General features: G+C 34.7%; 1 protein-coding gene across 2 annotated transcripts in view; it reads right to left on the minus strand.

Moving 5' to 3' along the window:
• The window catches only part of Ptpn12 (protein tyrosine phosphatase non-receptor type 12), a 116017-nt gene that overhangs the window by 6306 nt on the left and 83235 nt on the right, over positions 1–26476 (minus strand). For both annotated transcript variants that reach the window (XM_046464126.2, XM_046464125.2), the window contains exons 12-13: positions 20780–20865; positions 5106–6070 (exon numbers count right to left, since the gene is read on the minus strand). In XM_046464126.2, the coding sequence (XP_046320082.1) occupies positions 5106–6070; positions 20780–20865 (1051 nt within the window). The remainder of the gene's footprint in view (positions 1–5105; positions 6071–20779; positions 20866–26476) is intronic.

Below are 26476 nucleotides of genomic sequence, written 5' to 3' on the forward strand. Positions count from 1 at the left end.
AAATACATAAAATGTAGTCAATTTATTAAAAATTCACAACATGTCATCTAAATAAAATCTGAGAGCTGTTTTGATATTCTAAAAATTATAGTCACAAGTATCTAAAAGATCAGTTCCTTTAGAAAAGCAGGGTGGGAAGGAATATAAAAGGGTCACATGAAAACAGAAGGGAGACCAGTAGAGAACAGGGGCTCAGGAGGAGGGGAAGAAGAAAAAGAAAAGCGGAAATATTGGAGAATAAAACTGACCAAATTATGTATTATGCATGTCTGAATATATCACAAGGAATCATGTGATGTATAATTATAATGTACCCATAAAAATGTATACAGTAATATAAAAAATTGTTTTAAAAAACATTCTTAAAAAGACTAAAAACAAATCTTTATCACTCAACTCATTATCAAGAAGAGTTGTCATGCTTACTAAGAAGAATTAACTCTACCACTATTGCACAAAGATTTTTCTTACACTACAGACATAAAGCAGATTTGTCCTCTGAGGCTGAAGACTCAATAGAGAAGTCACTTGCCTGATGGGGCTTATTGATGATGCTTCTTTAGTCCAAAAAATAAAGCTTTAATCATTTCCTTAAGCCAGTATTTCCCAAAGTGGATTCAAATGCTTAACTCCTTTCATGATTTTTGCCATACTATACATCTGCCCTATTCACTGATTAAATCTAATTTTAAATTTAACTATGTACTTCAGTCATGTTCTAAATAGTAATAACTGAAATAATATTTGAAATGCTAGTTATTTTAATATACAAAAAATATAGCTATTAAAATTTTGATTCCCATTTATTATTGCCTAAGATATTGTGAACAGTGTATTTATAAGAACACTAATTGCACATGGCTATAATTTGAGAATACTGACAAAAGTCATATGAAAGTTTTTCACTTTCATATGAAAGTAGCCAGGCATAGTGATGCATACCTGTAATCCCAGCTACTCCCTTGGGAGGCTAGTGTAGGAAAACTGCAAGTTCAAGGACAGCTTTGGTAATGAATATAGATAGCAAGACCTTGTCTCAAAATAAAAAATTAAAAGGACTGGGGATGTATCCAAGGCATTAAGTAAGTCTCAGAAGTTAACTTTATTATGCCTTAGGATAAATAAGTATATTAGATCTTTGAGCTGTCAATGGTGATAGAGAAAGTAAATGTGAGCATACAATTCTGTATAAACCATAAGGACTTTCAGGCTAGGAAGCATGGGATAAAAAAAAGGTAATGTAAGAATCCCATATTATTTTCTCTGGGCCTTGTCCACTGGACTCTTTTAAAATGAACAAACAAACAGGGCTGGGGATATAGCTCAGTTGAAGAATGCTCAGTTGGTAGAGTGCTTGCCTGGTATGCATAAGGACATGGGTTCAACCCCCAGCACCACACACACACACAAAAAAGGAACAATCAGCCTGCCCACAATACTGTCTTTTATCATATCTGTAAGCTATGCATTAAACTGAAAATGAAGTACTTTTTCAACAACTTGAGGCAGGTTAAGAGTGCTCTTTGCCCCTCCTACATTTATTTAGCTGGATAAACAAGAAAATACAGCTTGGGTTCTGTATCTATCTAGAGTATCTAAATTCTCTTGCCACTAAATAACTATCTACATTATCTATCTGATAGTAGCAGTGGAAACAGGATACCTTCTTGTTACTAAAAACTAGAAGTTAAGAGATGTTTGTTGAAAGGAACAACACATAATCTTGGCATTGTGATACCATCTCATAAATTAAGTGAACAAAGCAGGAAAGGTAATTCTATTTGTATCTTAAAAATTTTGTATCCCCTCATTTATAACAATCTTTACTTTTAACAATTTATTTTCTGGGCTGGGAATGTAGGTCAGTGGTAGAACAATGTATAATGCAATTCCCAGTACTGCAAAAAAGAAATAAAGGGGAAAAAAAAAAGAGAATTTATTTTCTAACTGTGGCCCTTGCTTCTTGACTGGATGTTTCTTTTCTTTTTTTTTTTTTTTTTGGTGGGGGGTACTGGGGATTGAACTCAGGGACACTTGACCCCTGAGCCACACCCCCAGCCCTATTTTGTATTTACTTAGAGACAGGGTCTCACTGAGTTGTTTAGTACCTTGCTTTCACTGAGGCTGGCTTTAACTCAAGATCCTCCTGTCTCAGTCTCCCAAGCCACTGGGATTATAGGCGTATGCTACCATGCCCAGCTTTGACTAGCTGTCTCTCCCTGGATCTCTATATTAGCTTTCATATGTTCATGTTACATGACTACCGTTTTAAAAAAAAGAAGTTATTAAAAAAAAGTTTATACAATTAGAGCCTGCACATTTTACATAGGTTTTTGCCTGCATGGAGCATACTATGGGTAAATCTGAGAAATCTTCCAGAAGGCTTGAGACAAGACTAAAATCAGAATTCATGTAGTATGCTTAATATGCATGAGGCCCTAGGTTCAATCCCCAGACCAAAAAAAGAAAATTCACGGCCAGGAATTTTTGCCAAGCAATAAAGGCTATTTTAGGTGTCAATACAACATTATTTAGCTAACTAACAAATTCTAAGACAAAACTCCCTAATTCTTATATCAAATCAATGATATAATATATAAAGTAAACAATCACCAACGATTAAAAAGAAGACTAATTGTACTTAGGTTGCAGCAATGAATATTTATACAGGAAAATTTTCAGTTAATATCAAATCAATAGAAAGGTGGGTAAGGTGAAAAGAAATGAGAAATCAAATTTACAACTACCTTTGTCTTGAAACACAAATTAAAAAAAAAAAAAAAAACCCAAATATGAATTAGCATATAGCACGGTGTTTTCACTTAATCCTGTACAATATTTGTTACTTTAAAGGAACTCTTTCTGTATCATCACAAGACTGGTCACCTGATAATAACTTTTTTTTTCTTCTTTTTTTTTTGAGTGCTGGGAATTGAACTCAGGGACACTTGACCATTGAGCCACATCCCCAGCCCTATTTTGCATTTTATTTAGAGACAGGATCTCACTGAGTTGCTTAATACCTCGCTTTTGCTGAGGCTGGCTTTGAATTGGAGATCCTCCTGCCTCAGCCTCCCAAACCACTGGAATTACAGGTGTGCACCACAGAGCCCGGCCCCGGACCTGACAATAACTTTTAAAGAGAATATCATATCATGCATCCTTCCTGTCCTCACCAAATTCTATTTCCAATGAATAGTTTAAAAAGAAGGGAGGGAAGAGGAAAGGGGAAAAAAGAGAAAGGAAAGGAAAATTTCCTGGAAAAAAAGCCCCAAATTTATACTCCATGTATACATAATTGCTTGTTATATATTTTCTTGCATAGTTAAACGTTAACAGTTATAAGCGTATATGTATAAAAACAGAGTATATAAATATAGTTATATTTCTGATTTTGAAGTTGAGGAAGAATAAATGGTAATACAACTTAAAATTATGGAAAACTGATAAAATGATAATCATTTTCTTCAGAAGATTCTTCAATTAAATACATCATATCTTCAGAAGATTCTTTAATTAAATACATCAGAGAAGAATAAAAAACAATAGAATTTGGGCTAGGCATGGTGGTGCATGCTTATAACTTGTGAGACTGATGCACGGGATTCATGAAGTTCAAGATCACCTCAGCAATTTAGCCAGACCATGTCTCAAAATAACAATAAAAAAGGCTGGGTATGTGGCTCAGTGGTAGAGTGAGCCTGGGTTTTACCTCTCAGTACCCCAAAACAAAGAGAAAAAAAATCCAAATTCTGTAACTTATAAAATTAGATTAGAATCTCATGTAGTCTACCAGATACGTTCAAGACACAAAATACAGTATATATGATTGGAGAAAAGTGCCACAGCCTGGATGGTTTTATAATTGGTCAGAAATAGAAAGTTATCTTTCAAGTTCATAGTACTTTTTTGGGGGGAGAAGTGGGTGCTAGGAATTGAGCCTAGGTCCTTGCATAAACAAAGCCATTCTTTACAGTACTGTATCATTATTACTTTAAGCAATTCTATTTTCCCTAAAAAAAAGGTTCACTGATCAATATATCAGTAAATAGCTTTCATGTTTATACATCTGCTTTCATCTTTATGGGGGAAGGAGGGAGGATGGAAATGGGAAAGACAGTAGAATGAATTAAGACACACAATAGGCAAGTGTTCTACCACTGAGCTATATCCCTAGCCCCACAGTACTTATTTTGCCTTCACATTGTATCAGTCTGCAATGCCCTTCAATAGATGAGTGGATATAAGAAAATGTGGTACAGATACACAATGGAATATTATTCAGCAACAAAAAAGAAATGAAATTATGGCATTTGCTGGTAAATGGATGAACTGCAGACTATCATGCTAAGTGAAATAAGCCAATCCCAAAGAACCAAAGGCTAAATATTCTCTCTGAAATGCGGATACAGACTCAAAAGAGGCGCGCGTGTGTGTGTGTGTGTGTGTTGGGGGGTGGAGGGGTGGGTGTTTGTCGGATTGGACAGGGTAGATATGGGGGAAGGAGGGAGGATGGAAATGGGAAAGACAGTAGAATGAATTAAGACAGAACTTTCCTATGTGCATATATGAATACATGACTCTACATCATGTACAACCACAAAAATAGGAAGTTATACTCCATGTATATATAATATGTCAAAATACATTCTACTGTTATATATAACTAAAAAGAACAAATAAAAAAATCAGTCTGTGTGTGTCACCATCAAGGTTCACTGATCAATATATCAGTAAACAGCTTTCATGTTTATACATCTGCTTTCATCTTTATGGTCTGTTTAAGAAAGCATCCATGGTTTTTAATAGCAGATCAAAAACCAATAATATGTCTTAGAAACTGAATACACGCATTATCTTAAGACCACTTGGGCTGGGGTTGTGGTTCAATGGTAGAGAACTTGCCTAGCACATGTGAGGCACTGGTTTGATCCTTAGCACCGTATAAAAATAAATAAATAAAATAAAGGTATTGTGTCCATCTACAACTAAAAAAAAATTTAAACAATGTTAAGACCGCTTAAAGAAGAGTCATTATAGTTTTGTTAACTAGGTAGGTATATATCCCACTCAAGACATTTAAGTGTTAGATACTGTATTATTACCTTTTTCAGCACCCAAAAGTATCGTTTCTGCCATATCATGTCTAGCAATGGACATTGGCAATACTTTCCTAGTAGAAATGCTTTCAGTACTAGTGGCAGCAGAAACCGTGGCACTTGCTGTTGAAATATTAGTTTTATTCTTGGTCACAGCACCATCAGAGTTCCTTTCATCTGAATCCGAGTCATCAGAGTGAAGAGGATTAGTAAAGCTAAGGGGTGCTCTGAATAGAGGTGAACTATTTTGATGATCCACAAAGGTTTCAACTTGTGCTGTAGGGCTTGGTGTTAAACTCACAGTTTTCATAGTTTGACAGTGCATATCTGAAGATTTGCCTTCAGATGAATCAGGTGTGGCATTTTCAGGTCCATGAAATGACCACATTACATGCCCTTTCTTATCAAGAGGCAAGCGATCTGGCCTTGGAGGTGTGTCTGAATTCTTCTGTGATTCTTCTGGTGCAGTAACAGGAGCTTTGTTTGACTGTGCTGCACTACAGTCCACACAAGAATTCTGAGATATGTCATCAACTTTTAGATCCCCTGAACTTACTTCCTGTGGCTTAGACATTTTATCAATTATACAAGATGAAGTAGATTTAATTTTAATTGCATGTCCCCTATTCAAGAGTGCATTCCCATCGAAACTTTTTGGTCCCTCTTGGAGAGGGACTTTCTTAATCTCAAAACTTAAATTTCGCTCCAATTTTTTATCTATTTGTTCAATAGTTGATTCGTTTTTCCCTGGAAGATCTGTTGATTTATTATAGTTTCTGTTGAGGTCTGTTGAATGCTGTTCTGATGAAACCACGTGCAATACTGGCTTTGGGTGGTATCTATCATTGTCCTGCCACACAGTAGTGACTGTTGGAAAAGCTGAAGGGGGAGAAGGTGTCAAGATGGGCGGCACTGGATGAGGTTCTGGTGGTTGCAGTATTTCTTCCTTAGCATCCCCTTCTACAAGGCAACTGAAAAATATTAACAGAGGTTATATTAAAAGCCATTAGAATATGGTTATAAATAAAAAAAAATTATAATTTTTCAGGGAAAGTTAATGTTTATCCAAAGCAATACACATATACTGTTTTTAAAAAGTCATATGATGCAAGTTTTAAAGAAAAACAGTAGTTTCCTCTTATGGACTTCCAGTTAGCCACAGGTATCTACTTTCAACTTCTTTCACAGGTGTTTCTGACTTATTTCAAAATGTTTACACTGCTCTTTTAGTTTCACACATTCTCTACTGATTTCCTACAACATAAGCATCTTTTCTGGTACTGTTTTATTGTAAATTTTGGCTAACTCCATCTTATGACTTCAGATATTATTCATACGTATGACACCACGATTTCTTTCCTTCTGTAACTTCCTGTTTTTCCCCAATAGCCTTAGGATTCTGTGTCATTATTACTTTAAGCAATTCTATTTTCCCAATTGCTTGGTTCTCTATGTATTATCTGTAACTCATTTCTTCTAACTGTAGTACAGATTTGTAGTATACCTCTCAATAAGGGTCAAACACACCAGGTAACTATCAATACCACAGATAACACTCTTAGATACCTCGGGCATTGTGCTCCAGTGTGAATCACTGGCTCCTTAGGCCACCATGGAGCTCTGGTTTCAGACTCTCATGTCTTCCAGTCCCCATCTTTTTCTTGTTTTGGTGGGTTATATTCTCTAGTTACTTCTCAAAAACTATATGTAGGAGGCAAACATCTTGAGGGCTTGTATATATTTGAGTATTATATTTTCAGAACCATTAATTTTTTAAAAGATAGAGACTCATTATTGCCTAGTGTGGTTTAAATATGAGGTGTTACACAAAGGCTCATGTATGAGGCAAGGCAAAAACATTCAGAGGTGAAATCATTATAGACCATGAGAGCTATAACCTAATCAGTGGATTTAGTTCACTGATATTGATTAACTGGATGGTATCTGTAGGCAGGCAGGGTATACCTATAGGAAACAGATCACTGAGGTTAAACCTACACAGTTTATATTTTGTCCCTGGTGAGCAGAACTCACGCACGCTCTCTCTTTCTCTCTGCATCCTGGTTGCCATGTCCTGAGCTACTTTCCTTCATCTGCCATTCTGCTGTTCTGCCTCACTTTGGGCCCAAAGCAATGGAATTGGCCAGCTGGAGACTGAACATCTGAAACTGTAAGCCAAATAAACTTTCCCTCCTCTACATTGCTCATCAGGTCTTTTGGCCACAAAAAAGCTGACTAAAACAAACTGGTACTGGGAGTAAGGCCACATTGCTGACTAACCTGACCACATGATTCAGAAGCCTTTAAGTCGGTTTGCAGGGAGAGGAATTTTAAAAAGTTTAGAGAAGCAACTGGAAAAGTTTTAGAAGGCTGTAAGTGGAGCTCAATGGACAATTCAGATGAGAGCTTGAAAGACCAGAATACCCATAGGACTATGGACAGTAAAAATTGGGTTCTAAGGTTTCAGGACTCTTGAAAATCGGACTAGACACTATTGATGTTATGTTCTGACAAATAAGTTTCTACATTTTGTTTGTGTTCTGAGACATTTTGTGAGGCTAAATTTAAAGGAGATGAGCTAATTATATGGCAGAGGAAATTTCAAGGCAACATTCTGGCAGTGGCACCGACATTGCTGGTGGTTTTTGGCCAAGTTTACTGTGATAACCAGGAGCAGAAAAAAACTTGAAGTTTGGCAAGAAAAGTGTGAGTAATACAAGGGCTAACGAAAGTGTGATTGTTAAAGAGTTTATAGTCACTACAGAAATGACAAGTCCTTTGCCCAGAAACAAAAGGAAAGATGGCTTAAGTCCATCTCAGGTTTGGCAAGAACACACCCATCGAATTCAAGGGTATCAATAATGATTTCTTTGAAAAGAGACTAGGGGCACTCTGCTTGCACGGGGGTTGCTACGAAGGTGTTTCACCATGCTTAGCTGCCAAGACACTCAGCTGCAGCTGGGTCTTAGGAGGATTGGTTACTGCTCTAAATAGTGGCAGACCTTGGTGTCAATCACGTGGTGCTGGTTTTGCAGAAATGCAGGATATTGGAATTAGAGAGTCATGGAGGCTTTCAAAGGAAGCTCTGGGAGGCCAGGCAAACTGCAGCAGATCAAAGTTCCATTGTGCTGCCTCTGAAAGGGTGATGCATGAAGATGTGAGAAGGAAGCTGAAGCTGTAGTGGAGACTCCTGAGATTAAATAATGCAAGTAATGTGGAATCTGACAAGGAAAGGTGTGGGAATCAAGCAGAGACAAACCCCGAGAGGCCAAGGAGGCTCAAGTAGCAAGGACTCAAGAGCGAAGCTATATAAGACCTTTGGAGAGAACATCACAATGCCATGTGCTCCGGATGCTGGATGTGGAGCTACAGAATTTGCTTGCCCAGCTGGGTTTTAAGCTTACTTGGTCTCATCCCTTCCTTCTATGCCTTTATCTCTCCCTTTTGGAATGAAAATGTTTATTCTATGCCATTGTATATATGTACCTTGCTTTTTATCTTTTAAATATTTTTAAAATTGTAGACGGACACAATACCTTCATTTATTTACTTTTTATGTGGTGCTGAGGATCCAACCCAGTGCCTCATACATGCTAGGTAAGTGCTCCACCACTGAGCTATGACTCTAGCCCCTTGCTTTTGATGTTTTTTTTTTTAATTTTTTTTTATTTGTAGGTGAGCATGATACCTTTATATTTTATTTATTTTTTGTGGTGCTAAGGATCAAACCCAGTGCCTCACATGAGCTAGGCAAGCTCTGTACCACTGAGCCACAACCCCAGTCCCTGCTTTTGATCTTTACAGGATCAAAAGAGCAAAGACTTTGCCTTGAGTCTCAGAAGAGATTTTGAACTTGTGAGTTCTGAGTAATGCTGGAACTTTTAATGTGGGGAGCAGTGACTTTGCTCAGGATTTCTGTCTTGCAGCAGGAGCCTACAACTGTACTGGGAACTTCCTGTGCAAAGGTGCAGATCAAGACTGCCCAGTTGCTATGGTGACATAGCAAGGCACAGGACTATCAGTCTTGACCCTGAGTTCAGACACCAGCTGCCAGGGGTAAAGAATTATGAGCCCCAAAAGATAATTAAATTTAGTTGGCTGCCTAGTACTTTGTCCTTTAGCCTGCCTGCTTTGAAGAAACTTCCTCACAGAAAACCCTTTTGATGATAAAACCTATATAATAAATGTGCTGAGCTAGTACATCTATCAGAGGACAGTGTCCCATCTTTCTCTCTGTGTCTGTTTGTCTTTTTTAATCCCCCATATCCCCTTGCTGGTTTCTGAATTAATGACCATGCAGGTTGTGGCACTTTAACACTACAGGAACACTTAGAGATGAATTAAATGTACTTTGAATTATGAAATGGACATCAGCTTTTGGGTACAGGGGTAGAATGTTATGATTTAGATATGAGGTAAAAGCTCATGTGAGGTAATGCAAGAATATTTGGAGGGCTGGGATTGTGGCTCAGTGGTAAAGCACTTGCCTAGCATGTGTAAGACACTGGGTTTGATCCTCAGCACCGCGTATTAATAAATGACTAAAATAAAGGTCCATCAGCATCTAAAAATATATTTTAAAAACAGAATATTTGGAGGTGAGTTGTAACCTAGTATGGATATGAATTAACTTGGATAGTAAGTAATTGTAGGAATGTGGGGTATGGCTAGAGAAGAAGGGTCACTGGGGGTATGGTTTTGGGGATTTAATTTTGTCCCTGTGATCAGAGCTCTCTCTCTCTGCTTCCTGGTTGCCATGTCCTGAGCTGCTTTCCTCCATCATGCTCTTCTGCCCTGATGTTCTGCTCTACTTCTTAATCAGAGCTATCGAGTTGTCTGACTATAGACTAAATTCCTGAAACTGTCAGTCAAAACCAACTTTTCCTCTGTATGCTGCACTAATCAGTTTTTTTGGTCTCAGTTAGGAAAAAGCTGACCATGGCTGTCTTCAAACTCACAGTCCTCCTGCCTCAGTCTCCTGGATATATAGGATTAAAGGCACTTGTCCCCATTCATAGCTTAAACCTACTGTTTCCCTTTTTTTTAAAGGCACAGAATTCTAGATTGATTCTTTTTCTTTTAATTGTGAGCTGTTTTTTTTTTTTTTTCTCCTCTTGGAATTTTTAGTTTCTTCCTTTCTATTCTATTTTTAAAAAATATTTTATAATATTCATTTATTTTTATATGGTGTGGAGGATCAAACCCAGTGCTTCACACATGCTAGGCAAGCAATCTGCCACTGAGCTACAACCCTAGCCCTCCTTTTATTCTTGATGTTTTACAATCTCATGATGTGACTTTAAAAAAATCCACTGCATTCCAATCCCTTTATACATATATTATGCTGGGAACTTGGTATATACTTTCCATATGGAAACTCACATCCTTTAATTCTAGAAATTTTTCTTATTTCTTTGCTAATTTCTTCTCTACTTTCTTTTCACACTGTTAGTTCAGTGATGGACCGACCTTCTGCTTTAGTGCTATAATTTGCTTATCTTCTCTCTCCTTTCATCAATTCATTAACTTTTTGGGGAAAGTTTCTTGACTATTTTCCAACCTTCTTTTTAATTTTTAAAATTTATGCTGTTATACTTTTTAATGTTCAAAGGTTTCTTATTATTATCATCTGGCTCTTATTCATGGTTGCAGGATTTCCTAATGAATGAGAAATGGGTTAGTTGTTATTTTTCTTCCATCTTTTTTCCTACATTTCCTCTGTCTTTGATGCTAGAGAATATAGTTCAGTGGTAGAGCACTTACCTAGCATTTGCAAGGCCCTAGATACAATACCCAACACCAAAAAAAAAAAAAAAAAAAAAAATCCATTTGATCAAGGTTGTTGTAAGATTACTGAGTTCACTACACTGCATATCATTTCAACACATCACCAACTACCTACAAAATGAATAAAGAGAAGACATGGAAATACCAAAAAAAAAAAAAAAAAAAAGAAGAGAAGATTTGATGGCAGACTGGTGGAACCCACCATACGGTATCCATGCAGTGGCATGCTGACACAGTAAGGCAGACAACTGAAAGAACTACCCACAAGGTGAAAACCACAAATAGGGATTTCTAGAATAGAAAGAGAATTAATAAAAAGAATAAACTGCACCAGTGTTGGGTGCACGGTGGCTCAATGGAAGAAGGAGGAAACCCTCCTCAAACAAACTGAAAAAAATCTCCCCTGCCGATTGAAGAAAAACAGGTGTCATTAACTAACAGATTTGCAACCTGTGCAGAAAATTTCTTCAGATACTGAAGTGGGCCAGCCTGGGAGAGTCTCAGTGCTTTCCAGCAGATTTTAGAGAAAGCAGGGAACTGTTGACAGGGTTAGATTCTTTCTTTGGACTTCCCAAACAGGACATCAGAAATTCCTGCAGTTTACCTTTGTTTTTCATTTTTCTCCTTTTAAAAATTCTGTTTCTGTCTTGTTCTTACTATACTTTCTTTTTGAGTACCCAAGAACCAACAGATGCTTAGTTTTTACTTTTCTCTGGATCAATATAGGTACCCAAGCCAGGAGTCAATCTGAGCACAGGATAGAAACTGTAACATCCTTAGGAGAAGCTCTGGATGGCAAGAGGAACAGTACTGCCAGTTTGCAAGTCTGTAGAAAAAGAATAGGGAAGGGCTCTTTCATTTGAAATTGCTGGTGTGGAACTGGGAAGGATCAAGGTTGGGTGGAAAGTGGTGACACCACAAAATTCTACTGTAGATTGTCATCTCCTCAAGTCCAGAAGGGTCTGGAGAATAGACTGGTGCATCCTGGACACTTCCCACACCTTTTCCCAGCACACAGACTAAGGCTCTTGGAATGGGGATATAGGACCGTCTGAATCAGTCCACACTGCATGGGTGAGAGGACTGATGAGCAGCCCTGCTAGAGTTACACTCTATTTCCAAGTCACAATAACACAGCCATATTTGGGGTGAATTCTGCTCTGAAATAGGTAACACTCCCACAGAACTTGCTGTCAGGCAAGAAGGGGACAGAATCCCCTAACAAGTTTGGCCAGTTTGGGTCAGAGTTGAAAACAAATAGCATGATATTTGTGTCACACAAACATCCTCATAACTAGGAGATTCTAAAACTCTGGAAAGAAATGTCTCTATTTAGAAAACCTCAGCAAGAATACAAAACATTTTTTATGACTTGTAGTTGTACTAGTTGCTCTGTGTAACATAACAGTGTCTTCCTTCATTTTTTGCTTTATATTATATCTAATTTATGTATATACAATTTATATACAATTAATTATATCTTGTCAATCAAATGGAAACTTTCTCAGGTAACCTAATTTCTTTTTTCTCATCTCCATTCCTTTCCCCTCTCCTTCATCCTTCTTACTTCAATTTTATATTCTGTCTTCCTTATCTCCCCCACCTTTTCCTTTTCTTTGTTTTTATTCTTCTTACAATTAATTTAGCATACTATCATTAATGCTTAACCTTCTGAGAGTATTATATATTATTTCTCACCTACATTTCTCATTGGTTAAGTTACAGAGGCCATTAGTAATAACTTCTGTAGTATATTTTTTTTTGTGTGTGTGTGGGGGGGTGGGGTACTGAAGATAGAACCCAGGGATACTCTATCATTAAGCTACACCCCTAGCTCTTAAGCCTTTTCTAATTTTTTTCTTTTTCTTTTTTTTTAAATTTTGAGACAGTGTCTTAATAAGTTGCCCAGGCTGGCTACAAACTTCAAAGCCTCCTGTCTCAGCCTCCTGAGTTGTGGGGATTACCGGCATGCACCACCATGACCAGATATGGTATATTCTTAAACTACCAACTTTTTTTTTTTTTTTTTTTTTTTGCAGTGTTGGGGATTGAACCCAGGACCTTGTGCATGCGGGGCAAGCACTCTACCTACTGAGCAATCAATCCCTAGCCCTTAAACTACCACTTTTAATGGCAGTTACTCTGTCCTATCAAAGTGGAACTAGTGGTTGAACTCAGCACTTTTGATTATGGTGACTGGCTGTGTTGAGGCTAAAATATACCCCTGCCCTAGCCCAGGGATTATTATAAAGAGAAAACTGCATACTAAAAGACCCTCATATAAAAAGGAGGAACCCATTACAATGATGTGCAAATATAGTATTGTAGGAAACATGACAAAAAAGATCAAGAAGATGCCTCAAAAAGTTCATAACTCCCCTAAATTGAATTCGCCTATAAAATCCCAAAGAATTCAAAAAGTTGATTATTCAAATGATTAATGAATTAAAAGATGATGCAAGAAATGAACTAAGGGAGAAAATACAAGACAAGAAAGGGCATTTCAATAAAGACTGAAGACTATAAAAAGAACCAAACAGAAATCTTGGAAATGACTCCATAAATCAAATTAATATATTTCAGTTGAAAAATGTCTCCAATAGATTATGCCAAATAGAAGACAGACTCTCACAGCTTGAAGAGAAGGTGGTTAGCCTTGAATATTCAGAAAGTATTAAATCAACTATATAGAATATACAAGAACTCTGGGACAACATAAAAAAACCAAACTTAAGATCCATTGACACTGAGAAAGTAGACATACTGGCCAATGACACTGATAACATATTCAGTGAAGTAACAGAAAATGTTCCAAATCTTGGGATTAAGCACATAGGACATATCCAGAACTTCAAATGGACAGGGCCAAAAAAGAATCTCTCCACAACACATTATAATTAAAATACTAAACATACAGAATAAGGATAAAAATTTTAAAGCCCCAAGAAAGTCAGGTTACATTTATAGGTAAGCCAATCAGCATGATATCGGATGTATAAGAATATTTAAAAATTTAGAATAATGTGTTTAAAGCACTGAAGAAAATCTGTACCAACTAAGACTGCTTAGTCCATCAAAGCTATCCTTCAGAATAAAAGAAGCAAAACTGTTCCAATTCAAGCATAAAGTCAAAGAATTCATGACCACTAAGCCAGCATTGCAGAAAGTACTTTGACAGATACTATAAACAAAGGAACATAAAAATTTCTGAAGAATAAACCTCTGTATTTTTATGGTGATTTTAAGTCTTTGGGTATAAACTGAGGAGTAGGATAATTGGGTCAGTGATGGTTCCATTTCAAGTTTTCTGAGCAATCTTCTTACCGCTTTTCCATAAAGGTTGCACCAATTTACAGTCCCATCAGCAATGTATGAGTGCAACTTTTCCCCGTATCCTTGCCAACATTTATTGTTGCTTGTATTCTTGATAACTACCATTTTGACTGGAGTGAGATAAAATCTTAGAGTAGTTTTGATTTAAATTTCTCTAATTGCTAGAGATGTTAAACATTTTTTCATATATTTGTTGATTGATTGTATTTCTTCATCTGTGAAGAATCTGCTCAGTAAGATTTCTGAGTTTTTATACATTCAGGAGATTAATGTTCTATCTGAGGTACATGTGGTAAAGATTTTCTCCATTCTGTAGGCTCTCTCTTCATGTTATTGATTAAACAAACAATCCTTGCTGAGAAGCTTTTTAGTTTAAATCCATCTCATTTATTGATTATGGAACCAACCTAGGTGCCCTTCAACAATAAATGGATAATCAAAATGTGGTACATATACACAATGAAATATTACTCAGCCTTAAAGAAGAATAAAATTATGGATTTGCAGGTAAATGGATAAAGCCAGAGAATATCATGCTAAGTGAAATAAGCCAATCCCCCCAAACCAAAGGCCAAATGTTTTCTCTGATACATGGATGTTAGCTTACAATAAGTGAGGGTGGAGTGGGGGGGATGACAATGAGATACTTTGGACTATACAGTGAAGGAAGAGGGAGGATAACTGGGTGAAGGGAGAGGAAGGGGTATGTGGGTAGGAAGGATAGTAAAATGAATCAGACATTATTATCCCATGTACATATATGATTACATGACCAGTGTGATTCTACATTATGCACAACAAAAGAATGAGAAGTTATAATCCGTTTATGTACAGTGTGTCAAAATGCATTCTATTGTCATGTGTAACTAGTTAGAACAAATTAAAAAAAGAATAAATCTCATTAAAGAGTAGCTAATCTAATCAAATGATAATTAGAATTGAATTAAACACTAAAACAAATCAAAATGTCAGGAAATAAGAAACATATACCTCTCTATAATAACAATGAATGTAAATGATGTCAACTTTCCAATTAAAATACATATAGACTGACCAATTGAATTAAAAAAACAAGACCCAAGTGAATATTGCCTGCAACAGAAATACCTAACAAGCATAGACATACTCAGGCTGAAAAATCAAAGGACGGAAAATTACATTTCATGTAAAGGGAACCCCAAAAGCAAGCAACAGTAGCTACTCTTATATCTGACAAAACAGACTCCAAGCCAAAATTAATCGGAAGAGACAAAGAGATCACTATATACCGATAAGGGAAAAATCCATTAAAAAGAAATAATGACAATAAATATTTACACCCCATGTCAGTGCAACTAATTACATAAAACAAATATTACTTCACATAAAGGCTCAGATAAATGTCAATACAGTAATACTGTGATTTCAATATATCTAGATAGGTTGTCTAGATATAAAATCAGCAAAGACACTTTTGGATCTAAAAGATGTTATAAATCAAAATGGACTTAATAGAAGTCTATACAGTAATTTTTTCTTTCTGCATTTTTTTAAATTAGTGCATTATAGTTGTACATAATGATGGGGTTTGTTGTAACATATTCACACATTCATACAATATAACAATATTCCCAAGAATTTTCTCCCTTGCTCCCCTCCTCTCACCCCCTAGTCCCTTTCCCTCTACTGATCTCCCTTTGACTTTTATGAGATTTCCCCACCCACCTTTCCTTTTTCTTCTATAGTTTCTGCATATGACAGAAATATATGACCCTTGACCTTCTGAGTTGGCTTATTTACACAATGGTCCCAAGTTTCATCCATTTTCCTGCACATCACAAAATGTCATTTATCTTAATGGCAGAATAAAACTCCATAGTGTGCGTATATATATTCCAAATTTTCTTTATCTATTCATCCACTGATGGATACCCACGCTGGTTCCATAGTTTGGTACTTGAATTGGGCTGCTATAAACACGGAAGTGCATGTATCACTAGGATATGATGACTGTAATTCTTTTGGATAAATGCCAAGAAATGGTATAACTGGGTCATATGGTGGTTTCATGCCTAGTATTTTTTTTTCTATTTTTTTTATTGGTTGTTCAAAACATTACAAAGCTCTTGACATATCATATTTCATACATTTGATTCAAGTGGGTTATGAACTCCCATTTTTACCCGTATGCAGATTGCAGAATCACATCCGTTACACATCCACGTTTTTACATATTGCCATACTAGTGTCTGTTGTGTTCTGCTACCTTTCCTATCCTCTACTATCCCCCCCTTCTCTCTCTACCCCATCTACTGTAATTCATTTCTCTCCCTTGTTTTTTAATTTTTTTCCCTTTCCCCTCACATCCTCTTATATGTAATTTTGTATAACAATGAGGGTCTCCTTCCATTTCCATGCAATTTCCCTCCTCTCTCCCTCTCCCTCCCACCTCTTGTCCCTGTTTAATGTTAATCTTTTTCTCATGCTCTTCCTCTCTGCTCTGTTCTTAGTGCTGTCCTTATATCAAAAAAGACATTTGGCATTTGTTTTTTAGGGATTGTCATGCCTAGCATTTTGACAGGCCTCCATACTGATTTCCCTTGTGGTTGTACTAATTTACAATCCCACCAACAGTGTGAAAGTGTTCCTTTTTCACTATGTTTCACTGAGTTGCTTAGTGCCTTGCTTTTGCTGAGGCTGGCTTTGAACTCGAGATCCTCCTGCCTCAGCCTCCTGAACTGCTGGTATTACAGGCATGTGCCACCACACATGGTTAAAATGATATATTAAGTGTAACCTCAAAGATAAACTATATTTAACTTTTCCAACCAAGAACTTTTAATTTCTTTCATTAATGCAAATAAATGCATTTCGACTTAAAGGCTTTACTTTCCACTTAAACGCTACTGATTTTTCTCTTATCCAGTTATTTTGCTCCTCTCTTTCACATAAATTAAACATTTTAAGGCAACTTATTTGAGTTTAATATAGTTTTTGTTAAAAAACCTAATAAGGAAAATAAATTTCAAAAAAGAAAGAATTTTTTAAACAAACAAACAAAGGTAAAGCAGAATGTTAACCGTTCTATGTGCTATGGATTTCTCCCATTCACTAATTTTCAACCTGCCATTTTCCCAAGGTCCTAAATCGCCAATGTTCTACCACATCCTGAGCTATTTGAAGGTTTCCAAATGAGGTAGCTTTAAATTATTCCATCTGAACAGTTCTCAACTCTTTGCTTTGACCTCACTTTCAGACAAAATAGATTTGAAATTCCAGTTCATTCTCCCTGGTGACATTTTAAAGAAGGAGATATTAATATATTTTTGCCATATTAAAAACTCTCAGGGGCCACAAGTATGGCTCAGTGATAAAGCACTTGTTTTCCCCCAAAACTACAGAACAGAACAAAATGGAAACAATAAAACCTCTTTCCTTCATGGTTTCTACATCACTGTTTCTTGGTTTTATCTCCTTATTGTTCTTTTTCTTCCTTAAAAAAAATTTTTTTAGTGTTTAATAGGATTATTACCTCTGTGGGTATTTTGTCATATCCAGAATCAGAGAGATTTTAGCTATTCCCAAGTCTTCTATCATCAGTTACATAACTAAACCTTCAATAAATCTTTACTTCAGCTTAGAGATCAAAATGTGTAAAACAGAATCCTACTGTGTTCCTCCCAACCCTATTCCTAGTTAAAATGTTTGACTAGAGAGGCATTAGAAAAAAGCATCAAGCATACTGTCACTGTTTCTGAAATGTTAAACATAGTAAGAAAATTTAATGAGGTATAAACTCTTTTGTGTCTCCATAGTAAATCTGTGACAGTCTGCAGAAATAGCAAACAAGGTATATTTCCAAAGTGATAGTATTGGTAAATAAAGTGCACAGAGAACTCTGTTTTTAATACATACTTTGTTAAACTAATAGACAATGAAATCTGCTGTTTGAAATATGTTTTAAGATTAGACAAAGGGGAATGAAAGGAAAGGAGGGGGATGGGAAAAGGAAAGACTTTTCTGACATAATTTTCCCATGTACATATATGAATATACTATGGCGAACCTCACCATCATGTATATCTATAAGAAATTAATTTTAAAAAATATAGGTAAATGGCAGAAAAATCAATAGAGCAGGGAGCAGGAAAAGAGAAGGGAAAGGAGAGGTACTGGGGTCAGAATAAAATACATTCCATTTATATAATACATTCCATTTATATAATGTAAAAATGAATTCTATTTTCATGTAAAACTAAAAGGAACCAATAAAAAATTAAGCCATCAAAGCTTAAACAAACAAACAAACATGATTTAAGTGTTTATAAATCAGAGCAGAAAAGTAATTAAATCTAATCAACAAACATGAATGTTTCTTTTGAGTCTTTCTCCAATAATATGTACTTTAAACAATTAATGAACTTGTTACTACACTCATAGAGAGTAACATATACTGGAAAACAAAGCACTTTTTATCAATCTTTCAATTTTGTGACTTTATTTTCAATTATGTTGTAACAATTTACAATGGGTTCTAGCACTCATCTCAACTTAGAAGTCACGAAGTCACAAAGTTCTCTGTGGAAAACAATGAAATTCTGGCATTTGACTCTACTGTATGAAGGAACTTGCCCCCCCCCATCCCTAAAAATCAAACAAAAAACCAGACTTACATATGCAAAATAAAATTATACACACATAAAACTTTGAGTGTGCCTGCCAAAGAAAAACCTATCTTAAGTTGAATATTTTTCTAATACTTATTTGCAGCCTTATCATCTTTTTGGATTATTAAAGAATAATATGAGCCAAGTTTTAAAAAAAGAGAAAGGTTTAAAACGTAGAGCATTCTATTCATTTTTTTCCTCTGCAAAATTAGGAAGAGGCCACTACTATATGTTGTTACAAAGTATAAGAACATATAAATCATAAGTACCAGCATACACTTGGAACGCTTCAACACTGGTTCAATCTCAAAAACCAAATTTGAAGATTCTAGGGGGCAAGCATGCTTCTTAAGTACCTTTAAGATCAATAGTTTTCTTTTAGGACCCTAGAACTTGGAACAAAGAAGTTAGAGAACAGTTCATAGATTTCAACTGGCTTTCTCCCACAGGTGGCTAAAATACCAACTTTGATAGATAATAAGATGAAAGTCAAACTGGAAAGAATTATTAGAAAATTCTGTTTTCCCATAGTTTAACATCTTGAACATTTAAATGTGGAGACCTAACCTCTCTATACTGGCTTCCTGATTTCCTTTTGCTTTTTGAAATGCATTCCAAAGACTATAATAATTATATGTTAAAAACCTATTACTACAGGTCAAGCATGTAGCTCGATGCTTCATACATATTATCACTAATTATTAACAATTTTAAAAAGCAGCACTGTATCTCAATACAGTGAAGTAAACAATTTTCAAAGAAATAGCTTTAGTTTATTCAGTTTATCAATACTGAAGTTAAGGCGGCTGGGGTGTGGCTCAGTGGTAGAGCGCTTGCCTCTGGTTCAATCCTCAGCACCACATAAAAGTAAATAAACAAAATAAAGATACTGCATCCATGTATAACTAAGAAATATTTTTTAAAAAGCCCCTTTAGACCAGAGTACAAAGGTGTCTTTTCCATATCCAGAATATTCCTTCACAAGCAGATTGAATCTTGCTTAATCAAAATGTGAGACAAACTACTCCTGGGGAATACAGAAATTCTGGCCAAATCTTTAGCTACTGAGGAAAGTTGTAGGCTTTTTTTTTTTTTTTTTTTTTTTTTTGGGAAAGAGGGATGATCACATTAGAGCTGTCTCTTGGTATTAGCAAATCACTTCATTGAACTTAGTCAAGCCGCAGCAAACTTTCAAGGGGGAAGAATTAAGAATTGGTGTACCCTGTATAAAAAAATCCTAATTTGAAGGAAGGTCAATCAGCTTGGACAGATCCATATGCAAGAAAAAACACTTGAAAATATTTTATATGTCTTATTTAATCCTCAAGACAATACTTAAGCCCTGCTGTCACCACTGCTGCCCGCCCCCTCCTCCATCCAAATCCTAAGGATTAAATAAATAACAACTCCAGAGCTAACTGATGAAAGTGATTTGAAATTACATCCTTATGATTGCCTATATTCCTTCCATTATTCCATGTAACTAACTTACCAGCTATTCCTGTCCCCACCCCAAAAAGAGAAGTAAAAGAAGAGACAGTAATTACTTTGCTAGTAATGTTATTAAACACACATGTGTACAATTTTTGTCATATTATTGGTACAATCATTACAAGAAGATAAGAACTCTTCGGAATAATTAAAATTTTAATTGTAACATGTATCAAACAGGAGCTATAGTCAATTCATGATTGACTGTCTTCTGGCACAGTACACCACAGACATTTTATCCAAAATAATTAAAAAAAATTTTTTATTATACCAGAAACAAATCAATTGCCGTACATATCTTATATCCTAAACAAAGTAACATTTAAAAAAGTAACTTAGAAATATAGACAATTAATCATTTTAATTAACACCCTGTAAAATACAAGTATCCTTCCAAAGAAAATACTCAAAGACATATAATACCTGCGAGTCCTTGGTGGTTTTGGAGGAGGAGAATCTTGTTTTTCCGTATCTATGGAGCTGACCAAGCTTTCAGTGCTAATTTCATTCTGCCAAAGGAAAAAAAAATACTTTACTAAAGCTAGGAAAAAAATAATTTTCCTTCCTTATGTTTCAACTAAATTGCTTCTGGCTTTTGAAGTTTTAAAATAATGCTACTTTTGCAAAGTAAAAAATGGTTCTTAAATTCTGGCTCTAAAAGAGCAAACTTCAACAGGAATAATTTATATAAACCATTATCAGTTACTGAAAAAATTAATTGGGTACCTGAGCATTTCAGCACATCTTAAATGCTACTCTAAAAACCCAAACTGTCCAAGATAGAAACTTCATATGTATAGAGAAGGAAAAAGTAAACACCTTTCTCAATCTTTTTTGGGTACTACTATGACTTTCCATTTACTACCTTAAAACTGTACCTTAAAACTGTCTAGGATTCATTTTAAACATTCTTTGTCCCACCCTCTTCCACCATGTGAAATACCCTACTCCATTAGGGAGTGTAACATTTATATTGCTAACTAAGTAGGCCTGGAGAGACCATTTAAGAATATCATGGTTCCTGTGAGTCACAAGAACCAATGACATGTATTCTTGATAACTTCCATTCTGACTGCAGTGAGATGGAATCTCAGTATAGTTTTAATTTGCATTTCTCTAATTGCTAGAGATGTTGAACACTTTTTCATATATTTGTTGACCAATATTCTATGAAATGCCAGTTCAGTTCCTCTGCCTACTGACTGACTGGGTTATCTGTGTTTTTTTTTTTTTTTTTTTTTGGTGTTAAGTTTTTTGAGTAATCTGTATATACTGGAGATTAATATTCTACCTGAGGGGCATGTGGTTAAGATTTTTCTGTTCATGTTCTTGACTGTTTTCTTTGCTGTGAAGAAGATTTTTAGATGCTAACCCATAACAAGGGAGGGTAGAGAAGTAAAAAATTTCACTGGATTAGACAAAGGGGAATGAAGGGAAGGGAGGGGGGATGGGAATAGGAAAGACAGTAGAATGAACTGGACATAACTTTCCTATGCTCATGTGCGAATGCATGACCAATGTAACTCCACCTCATGTACAACCCCAAGAAAGGGATAAAAATTGTAATGGACTGCACTCTATGTATGTGTAGTATGTCAAAATACACCCTACTGTCATGTATATTTAAAAACAATAAATTAAAAAAGAGTTAATAATGACATCATTCACATTGATGGATCCAAAGTTAATACAACTACAAGAATCTTAGAGATTTAGGACTATAAAATTATTATATAAAATGCTCTCTTGAATTAGTTTCATTCTAGCCAGGCTATTAATTCTGGAACAGAAAACAGAAATCATTTTCAACCTTTTTTTTGCCTACATCTCAGATAATTTTTTTAAAAAAGCTCTCAGCATATACTGTCAATAAATAACAAAACAACTGCACTCTCAGAGTTCCTTTATCAAAAGGTATTTCTAGTCAGGTGCAGCCAGTATATATTGTGATCCCATTTGTGAGGCTGAGGCAGGAGGACTGCTTGAGTCCAGGAATCTGAGACCTTAGTGAGATCCTGCCTCAGGGGCAAAATAAATAAGCAAAGAAGTAAGTAAGTAAATAAAAGACATTTCTACCATGGCTATCATGGCAGGTTCTTTTTCTTTTAAATTTATGTTACTTAAAGTGTTTCCAACTAAAGAAAATTGAGATCTCAACTTCCCAGCAATTTTCAGTGTGCCCTGTCTCCTAATATATAATCTGATAGATCAGAAGAGTTTTATATTATACATCTAACCAACTGACCAGACAACAATTACATCATAAAAGTGAAAACTTTCATCATTACCTCAAGCTACCCACCATTATAAAAATATCTGTTCCAGGATGTGTGCTATTGGTAAGGTGACCATATGTCACCAATGTACTACCCAAATCAGGGCTCTTTTGAAAATGAAAGTGGAGGACTATTGATCATTACAGGTAGAAAACAAGTACAACATATTACTGTCCTAGGCAAATTAGGAGTTTGGGTCATCACAGTTTTAAATCCTCAGACACCATCAGAACTTTTAAACACCCTCCATCAAAAAGATCCCTGACATATTACTGATTCATTATCACACAATATTCTCATAACACTCATTACTACTTTGCACCAAAAATCTAAAATTTTACATTAAATAAAAGTTAAAGGTGAGGGCTGGGATGCAGCTCTGTGGTGAAGCACTTGCCTAGCATGTGTGAGGACCTGGGTTTGATCCCTAATACTGCAACAAAAATAAAATAAATAAAGGTGAATTACATAAAATTGCTTTGAGTAAACTGTTTCTAACCAAAAAATGGTATTTTTTTTTAGTACAACATATAGCCTCATGCCATATTAATAGGTTTTGCTACAAAATGACTATAAAAATTGGACACAGAAACAAACAAAAATCAAAGCACAACAAAACTAGGTTTTCAGAGCATTTGGACATCTGGAACTGTAGGTAGGGCAATGAAAAAAAAAATCAGCAGTCAAGAGGATAACAAAGGATATTGGTATTTAATTTCAAGAAGTAAAGTCTGGAATTATCACCAAACAAAAATATAAAAGTAAATACTAAAAGTCCTAAGGTGATAAAAGTACCATGAAGCTGTGAAATCAAAGAAAAGAGATATTACAGTTGAAAGAAAAAAAAATATGTACATATAAACTAAGAATATCAAGGTGGAATGGTATTAAAGTTAAGGATATTTGTAGGCAAGTGACTATATGTGATATAAAGAATTCCTCTTTCGGGGTGAATTAAATGATGATGGGAGTCAATAGAGAGAATGACACAGCCATTAACAGGAAAAAAGAAAAAAAGCTTTCTAAACATCATAAAGATGAATTTCATCTGGTGAAATCAACCAATGTGGCAATGCAGAACTGCAACTCAATGGAAACCTACCGCCTAACAGCAGGAACAAAACCTGGCCACTAGACTTCATATTAGAATAATATTCTTAAATGTCCCAGTATTTACCTATAATAATTTTGTTGTATACTCTTACATCTTCTGATCTTTTTTTATTATTTCATTTGTCCTGATTTATACAATCTCTTGGGATGCTTTTATTACCTGATGAAGCTATCACTAATTTTCAAAATTGAAAGTATTTAAAAAATTAATCTATAGGAAGGTTAGGTTTCTAGTATAATCTCTTTCCATCAGAGCTTATAGAAGTTATTTTGTGTATTCCATTTAACAGAGCTGTATAAAAGGCCACACATAAAAAAAGAAAGGCTCAGACCCTAAGTATCAAATATTTAAGAACATATGTGCTTTAAAAATACAGAACATTCCATTTGAGGAAGTCTTCCAGAATTCAATATTTAAATGAATTCAGAATTCCTCTAAAATGTATAAAACAAACACAACAGAAAGACCATAACACACATTATTGATCATTCATTCTAGAATTAAAAATCCTAGTGTTGATAGTACCAATAATGATGTTCTTTATATCAAAGATAAAAAGGCTCCCATGCATACCTTACAGATTTTTGCTTACTAAGGTGTTTCTAAATGGGAATCAATACGATACAACAGAACAAATGTTCTTTAGCTCCCTTAATCGGTACATCATTTTAGGTGTAAACAGCTCTAACAAATATCATTTACTGTAGAGTCTTATACTACCAAAAACTATTTCAAACTAAAATTTCTACAAAACTAATTCTGGAATAAAGATTTTTTAAAACTTTTACTTCTGAATTAAACTGTGAGAGAAATAATAAGAGATTTATTATTTTTTATAGCTTTGGAACAGTAAATGTATATATCTGTAGATATATATTTACTATATATACAGTAAGTATATATTTTTATAAATATAAATACATATAACAATAAATATATATACATAATTGTTTATTTGAAATACAACTCATTTTACTCAACCACACAGTTCTAAGATGATTTCTCCCATTTTTTTAGATTCCACATTTCTCTAAGTGGGTCTAACAATCTCCAGCTACATATAGTTGTCTAATAAAAACAGTCATTTTATATTTAAAAATTCCAAAAGAGTAAGATTTTTTTAAATGTTACAAAACTATCTATGATGATTATATTTTCTTCTATCCATTTATTTTTCTATTTTTTAATCAATTCATCCACCTGGGATATAAACATACAGTCATGTACCACATACCAAGTTTGGTTCCACAGTGGATCACACACACGATAGTGGTCCCATAAGATTATATTGCCTTGTAATAGTGGTAGCTGTCTTAGTTTGTGTTTAAGATAATTCTATGATATTCATACAACATAAATAGTCAAATAATAATTTATCAGAATGTATACACACTGTTAAAGAATACACAATTTGCATATATCTCAACAACAATTAGCGTGTGTCTACTACCAGGCAATGATAAGAAAGTAGATTTGAAATCAACACTTATTTGCTACTGGGTATTATTTCATCTTTTCTTATCCAATTTATGACTTTGTTTATTATATTTCTTAGTCATCTGTAAATATCTAACCCATTAGACACAAACACTTATGACAAAATTATAATCCTAGTGTGAACTTCAGGCTAGTAAACAAGGAGTGAGAAAATAAAAACCTAATAAAGATCAGGTAATAGGAATATTGAGATGAGAGAGCAATGCAATATTTATCATGCATTATTTCCTGGAGATTATTTAAATATAGCAAAAAGCTTAATAAAAAAAAGTAACACTGAAAACTGCAATAAAAGAATTTCCTATACATCTTATTAAACATGTAAAGGTTAGTAATGGTTAAAATTTTTCACTACTATATAATAAAGAAAATGGTAGTCTAAAATACATTTCTGAAATACAAAAACCTTAGGTTTGAATTAATTTTGCATTTATGGAATAAAATGAAAATATTTCCAATTAAAGTTTAAAGAAAAGTCCATACTGAAATAGTAAATGTCTTGTTTTAGATAAATTTTACAAAAGAAAAAACATTTCGTTTATAAAAAATGTGGCTAGATTTAGAACAGGTTACATAACAGGATTTAATTAAACAAAAGGGAAAAAGAGATGGAGATGTAAGGCCTAGTTGTAAGATCATTCTTATATTAACAAAGGAATAAGAGGATCCATATATATATAGCCTTGTGCCTGTAAGGTAAGCACTCTACCAACCAAGCTATATCCCCAGACCAATGTATATAAATCTTAAAAACAGGACTGGGCTTATAGCACTTGCTAGCATGGGTGAGGCACTGGGTTTGATCCTTAGCACCACATAAAAATATAAAGGTTATATTTTATTTAAAAAAAAAAAAAACACCATTAAAACTGTCACTTGACTAATAAAGGGAATACACAGAGTTCCTAAATTCATGGAACACTATTAGATAACCTGAAGGTATACTAAGACTAGCATTTGTTAATAAATCTCTATTTGAAAAACTAAGAAATTTCAAATGAATACTCTGGGAAATTGACAAAACCATTTAATAGAGAAAAAGGAAAACAAGATATAATTTTACAATTAATTTTCTCATATTTGGTTCATTATAAGATAGTTCTATGATAAAGGTATAAAGAAATTCTACCCCAAAACTTAGCACCATTATGAACAAGGAAAGAACTATTACAAAACAGAGGCAGAAATGAAAACACTAATGAGAATACCTAATTTTTGTTAGGTCAAAAGTAT

Source organism: Marmota monax, unplaced genomic scaffold (assembly GCF_021218885.2).
Source record: "Marmota monax isolate L192 unplaced genomic scaffold, Marmota_monax_Labrador192_F-V1.1 WCK01_AAM20220418_F8-fsc00065, whole genome shotgun sequence".
Taxonomy (NCBI): domain Eukaryota; kingdom Metazoa; phylum Chordata; class Mammalia; order Rodentia; family Sciuridae; genus Marmota; species Marmota monax.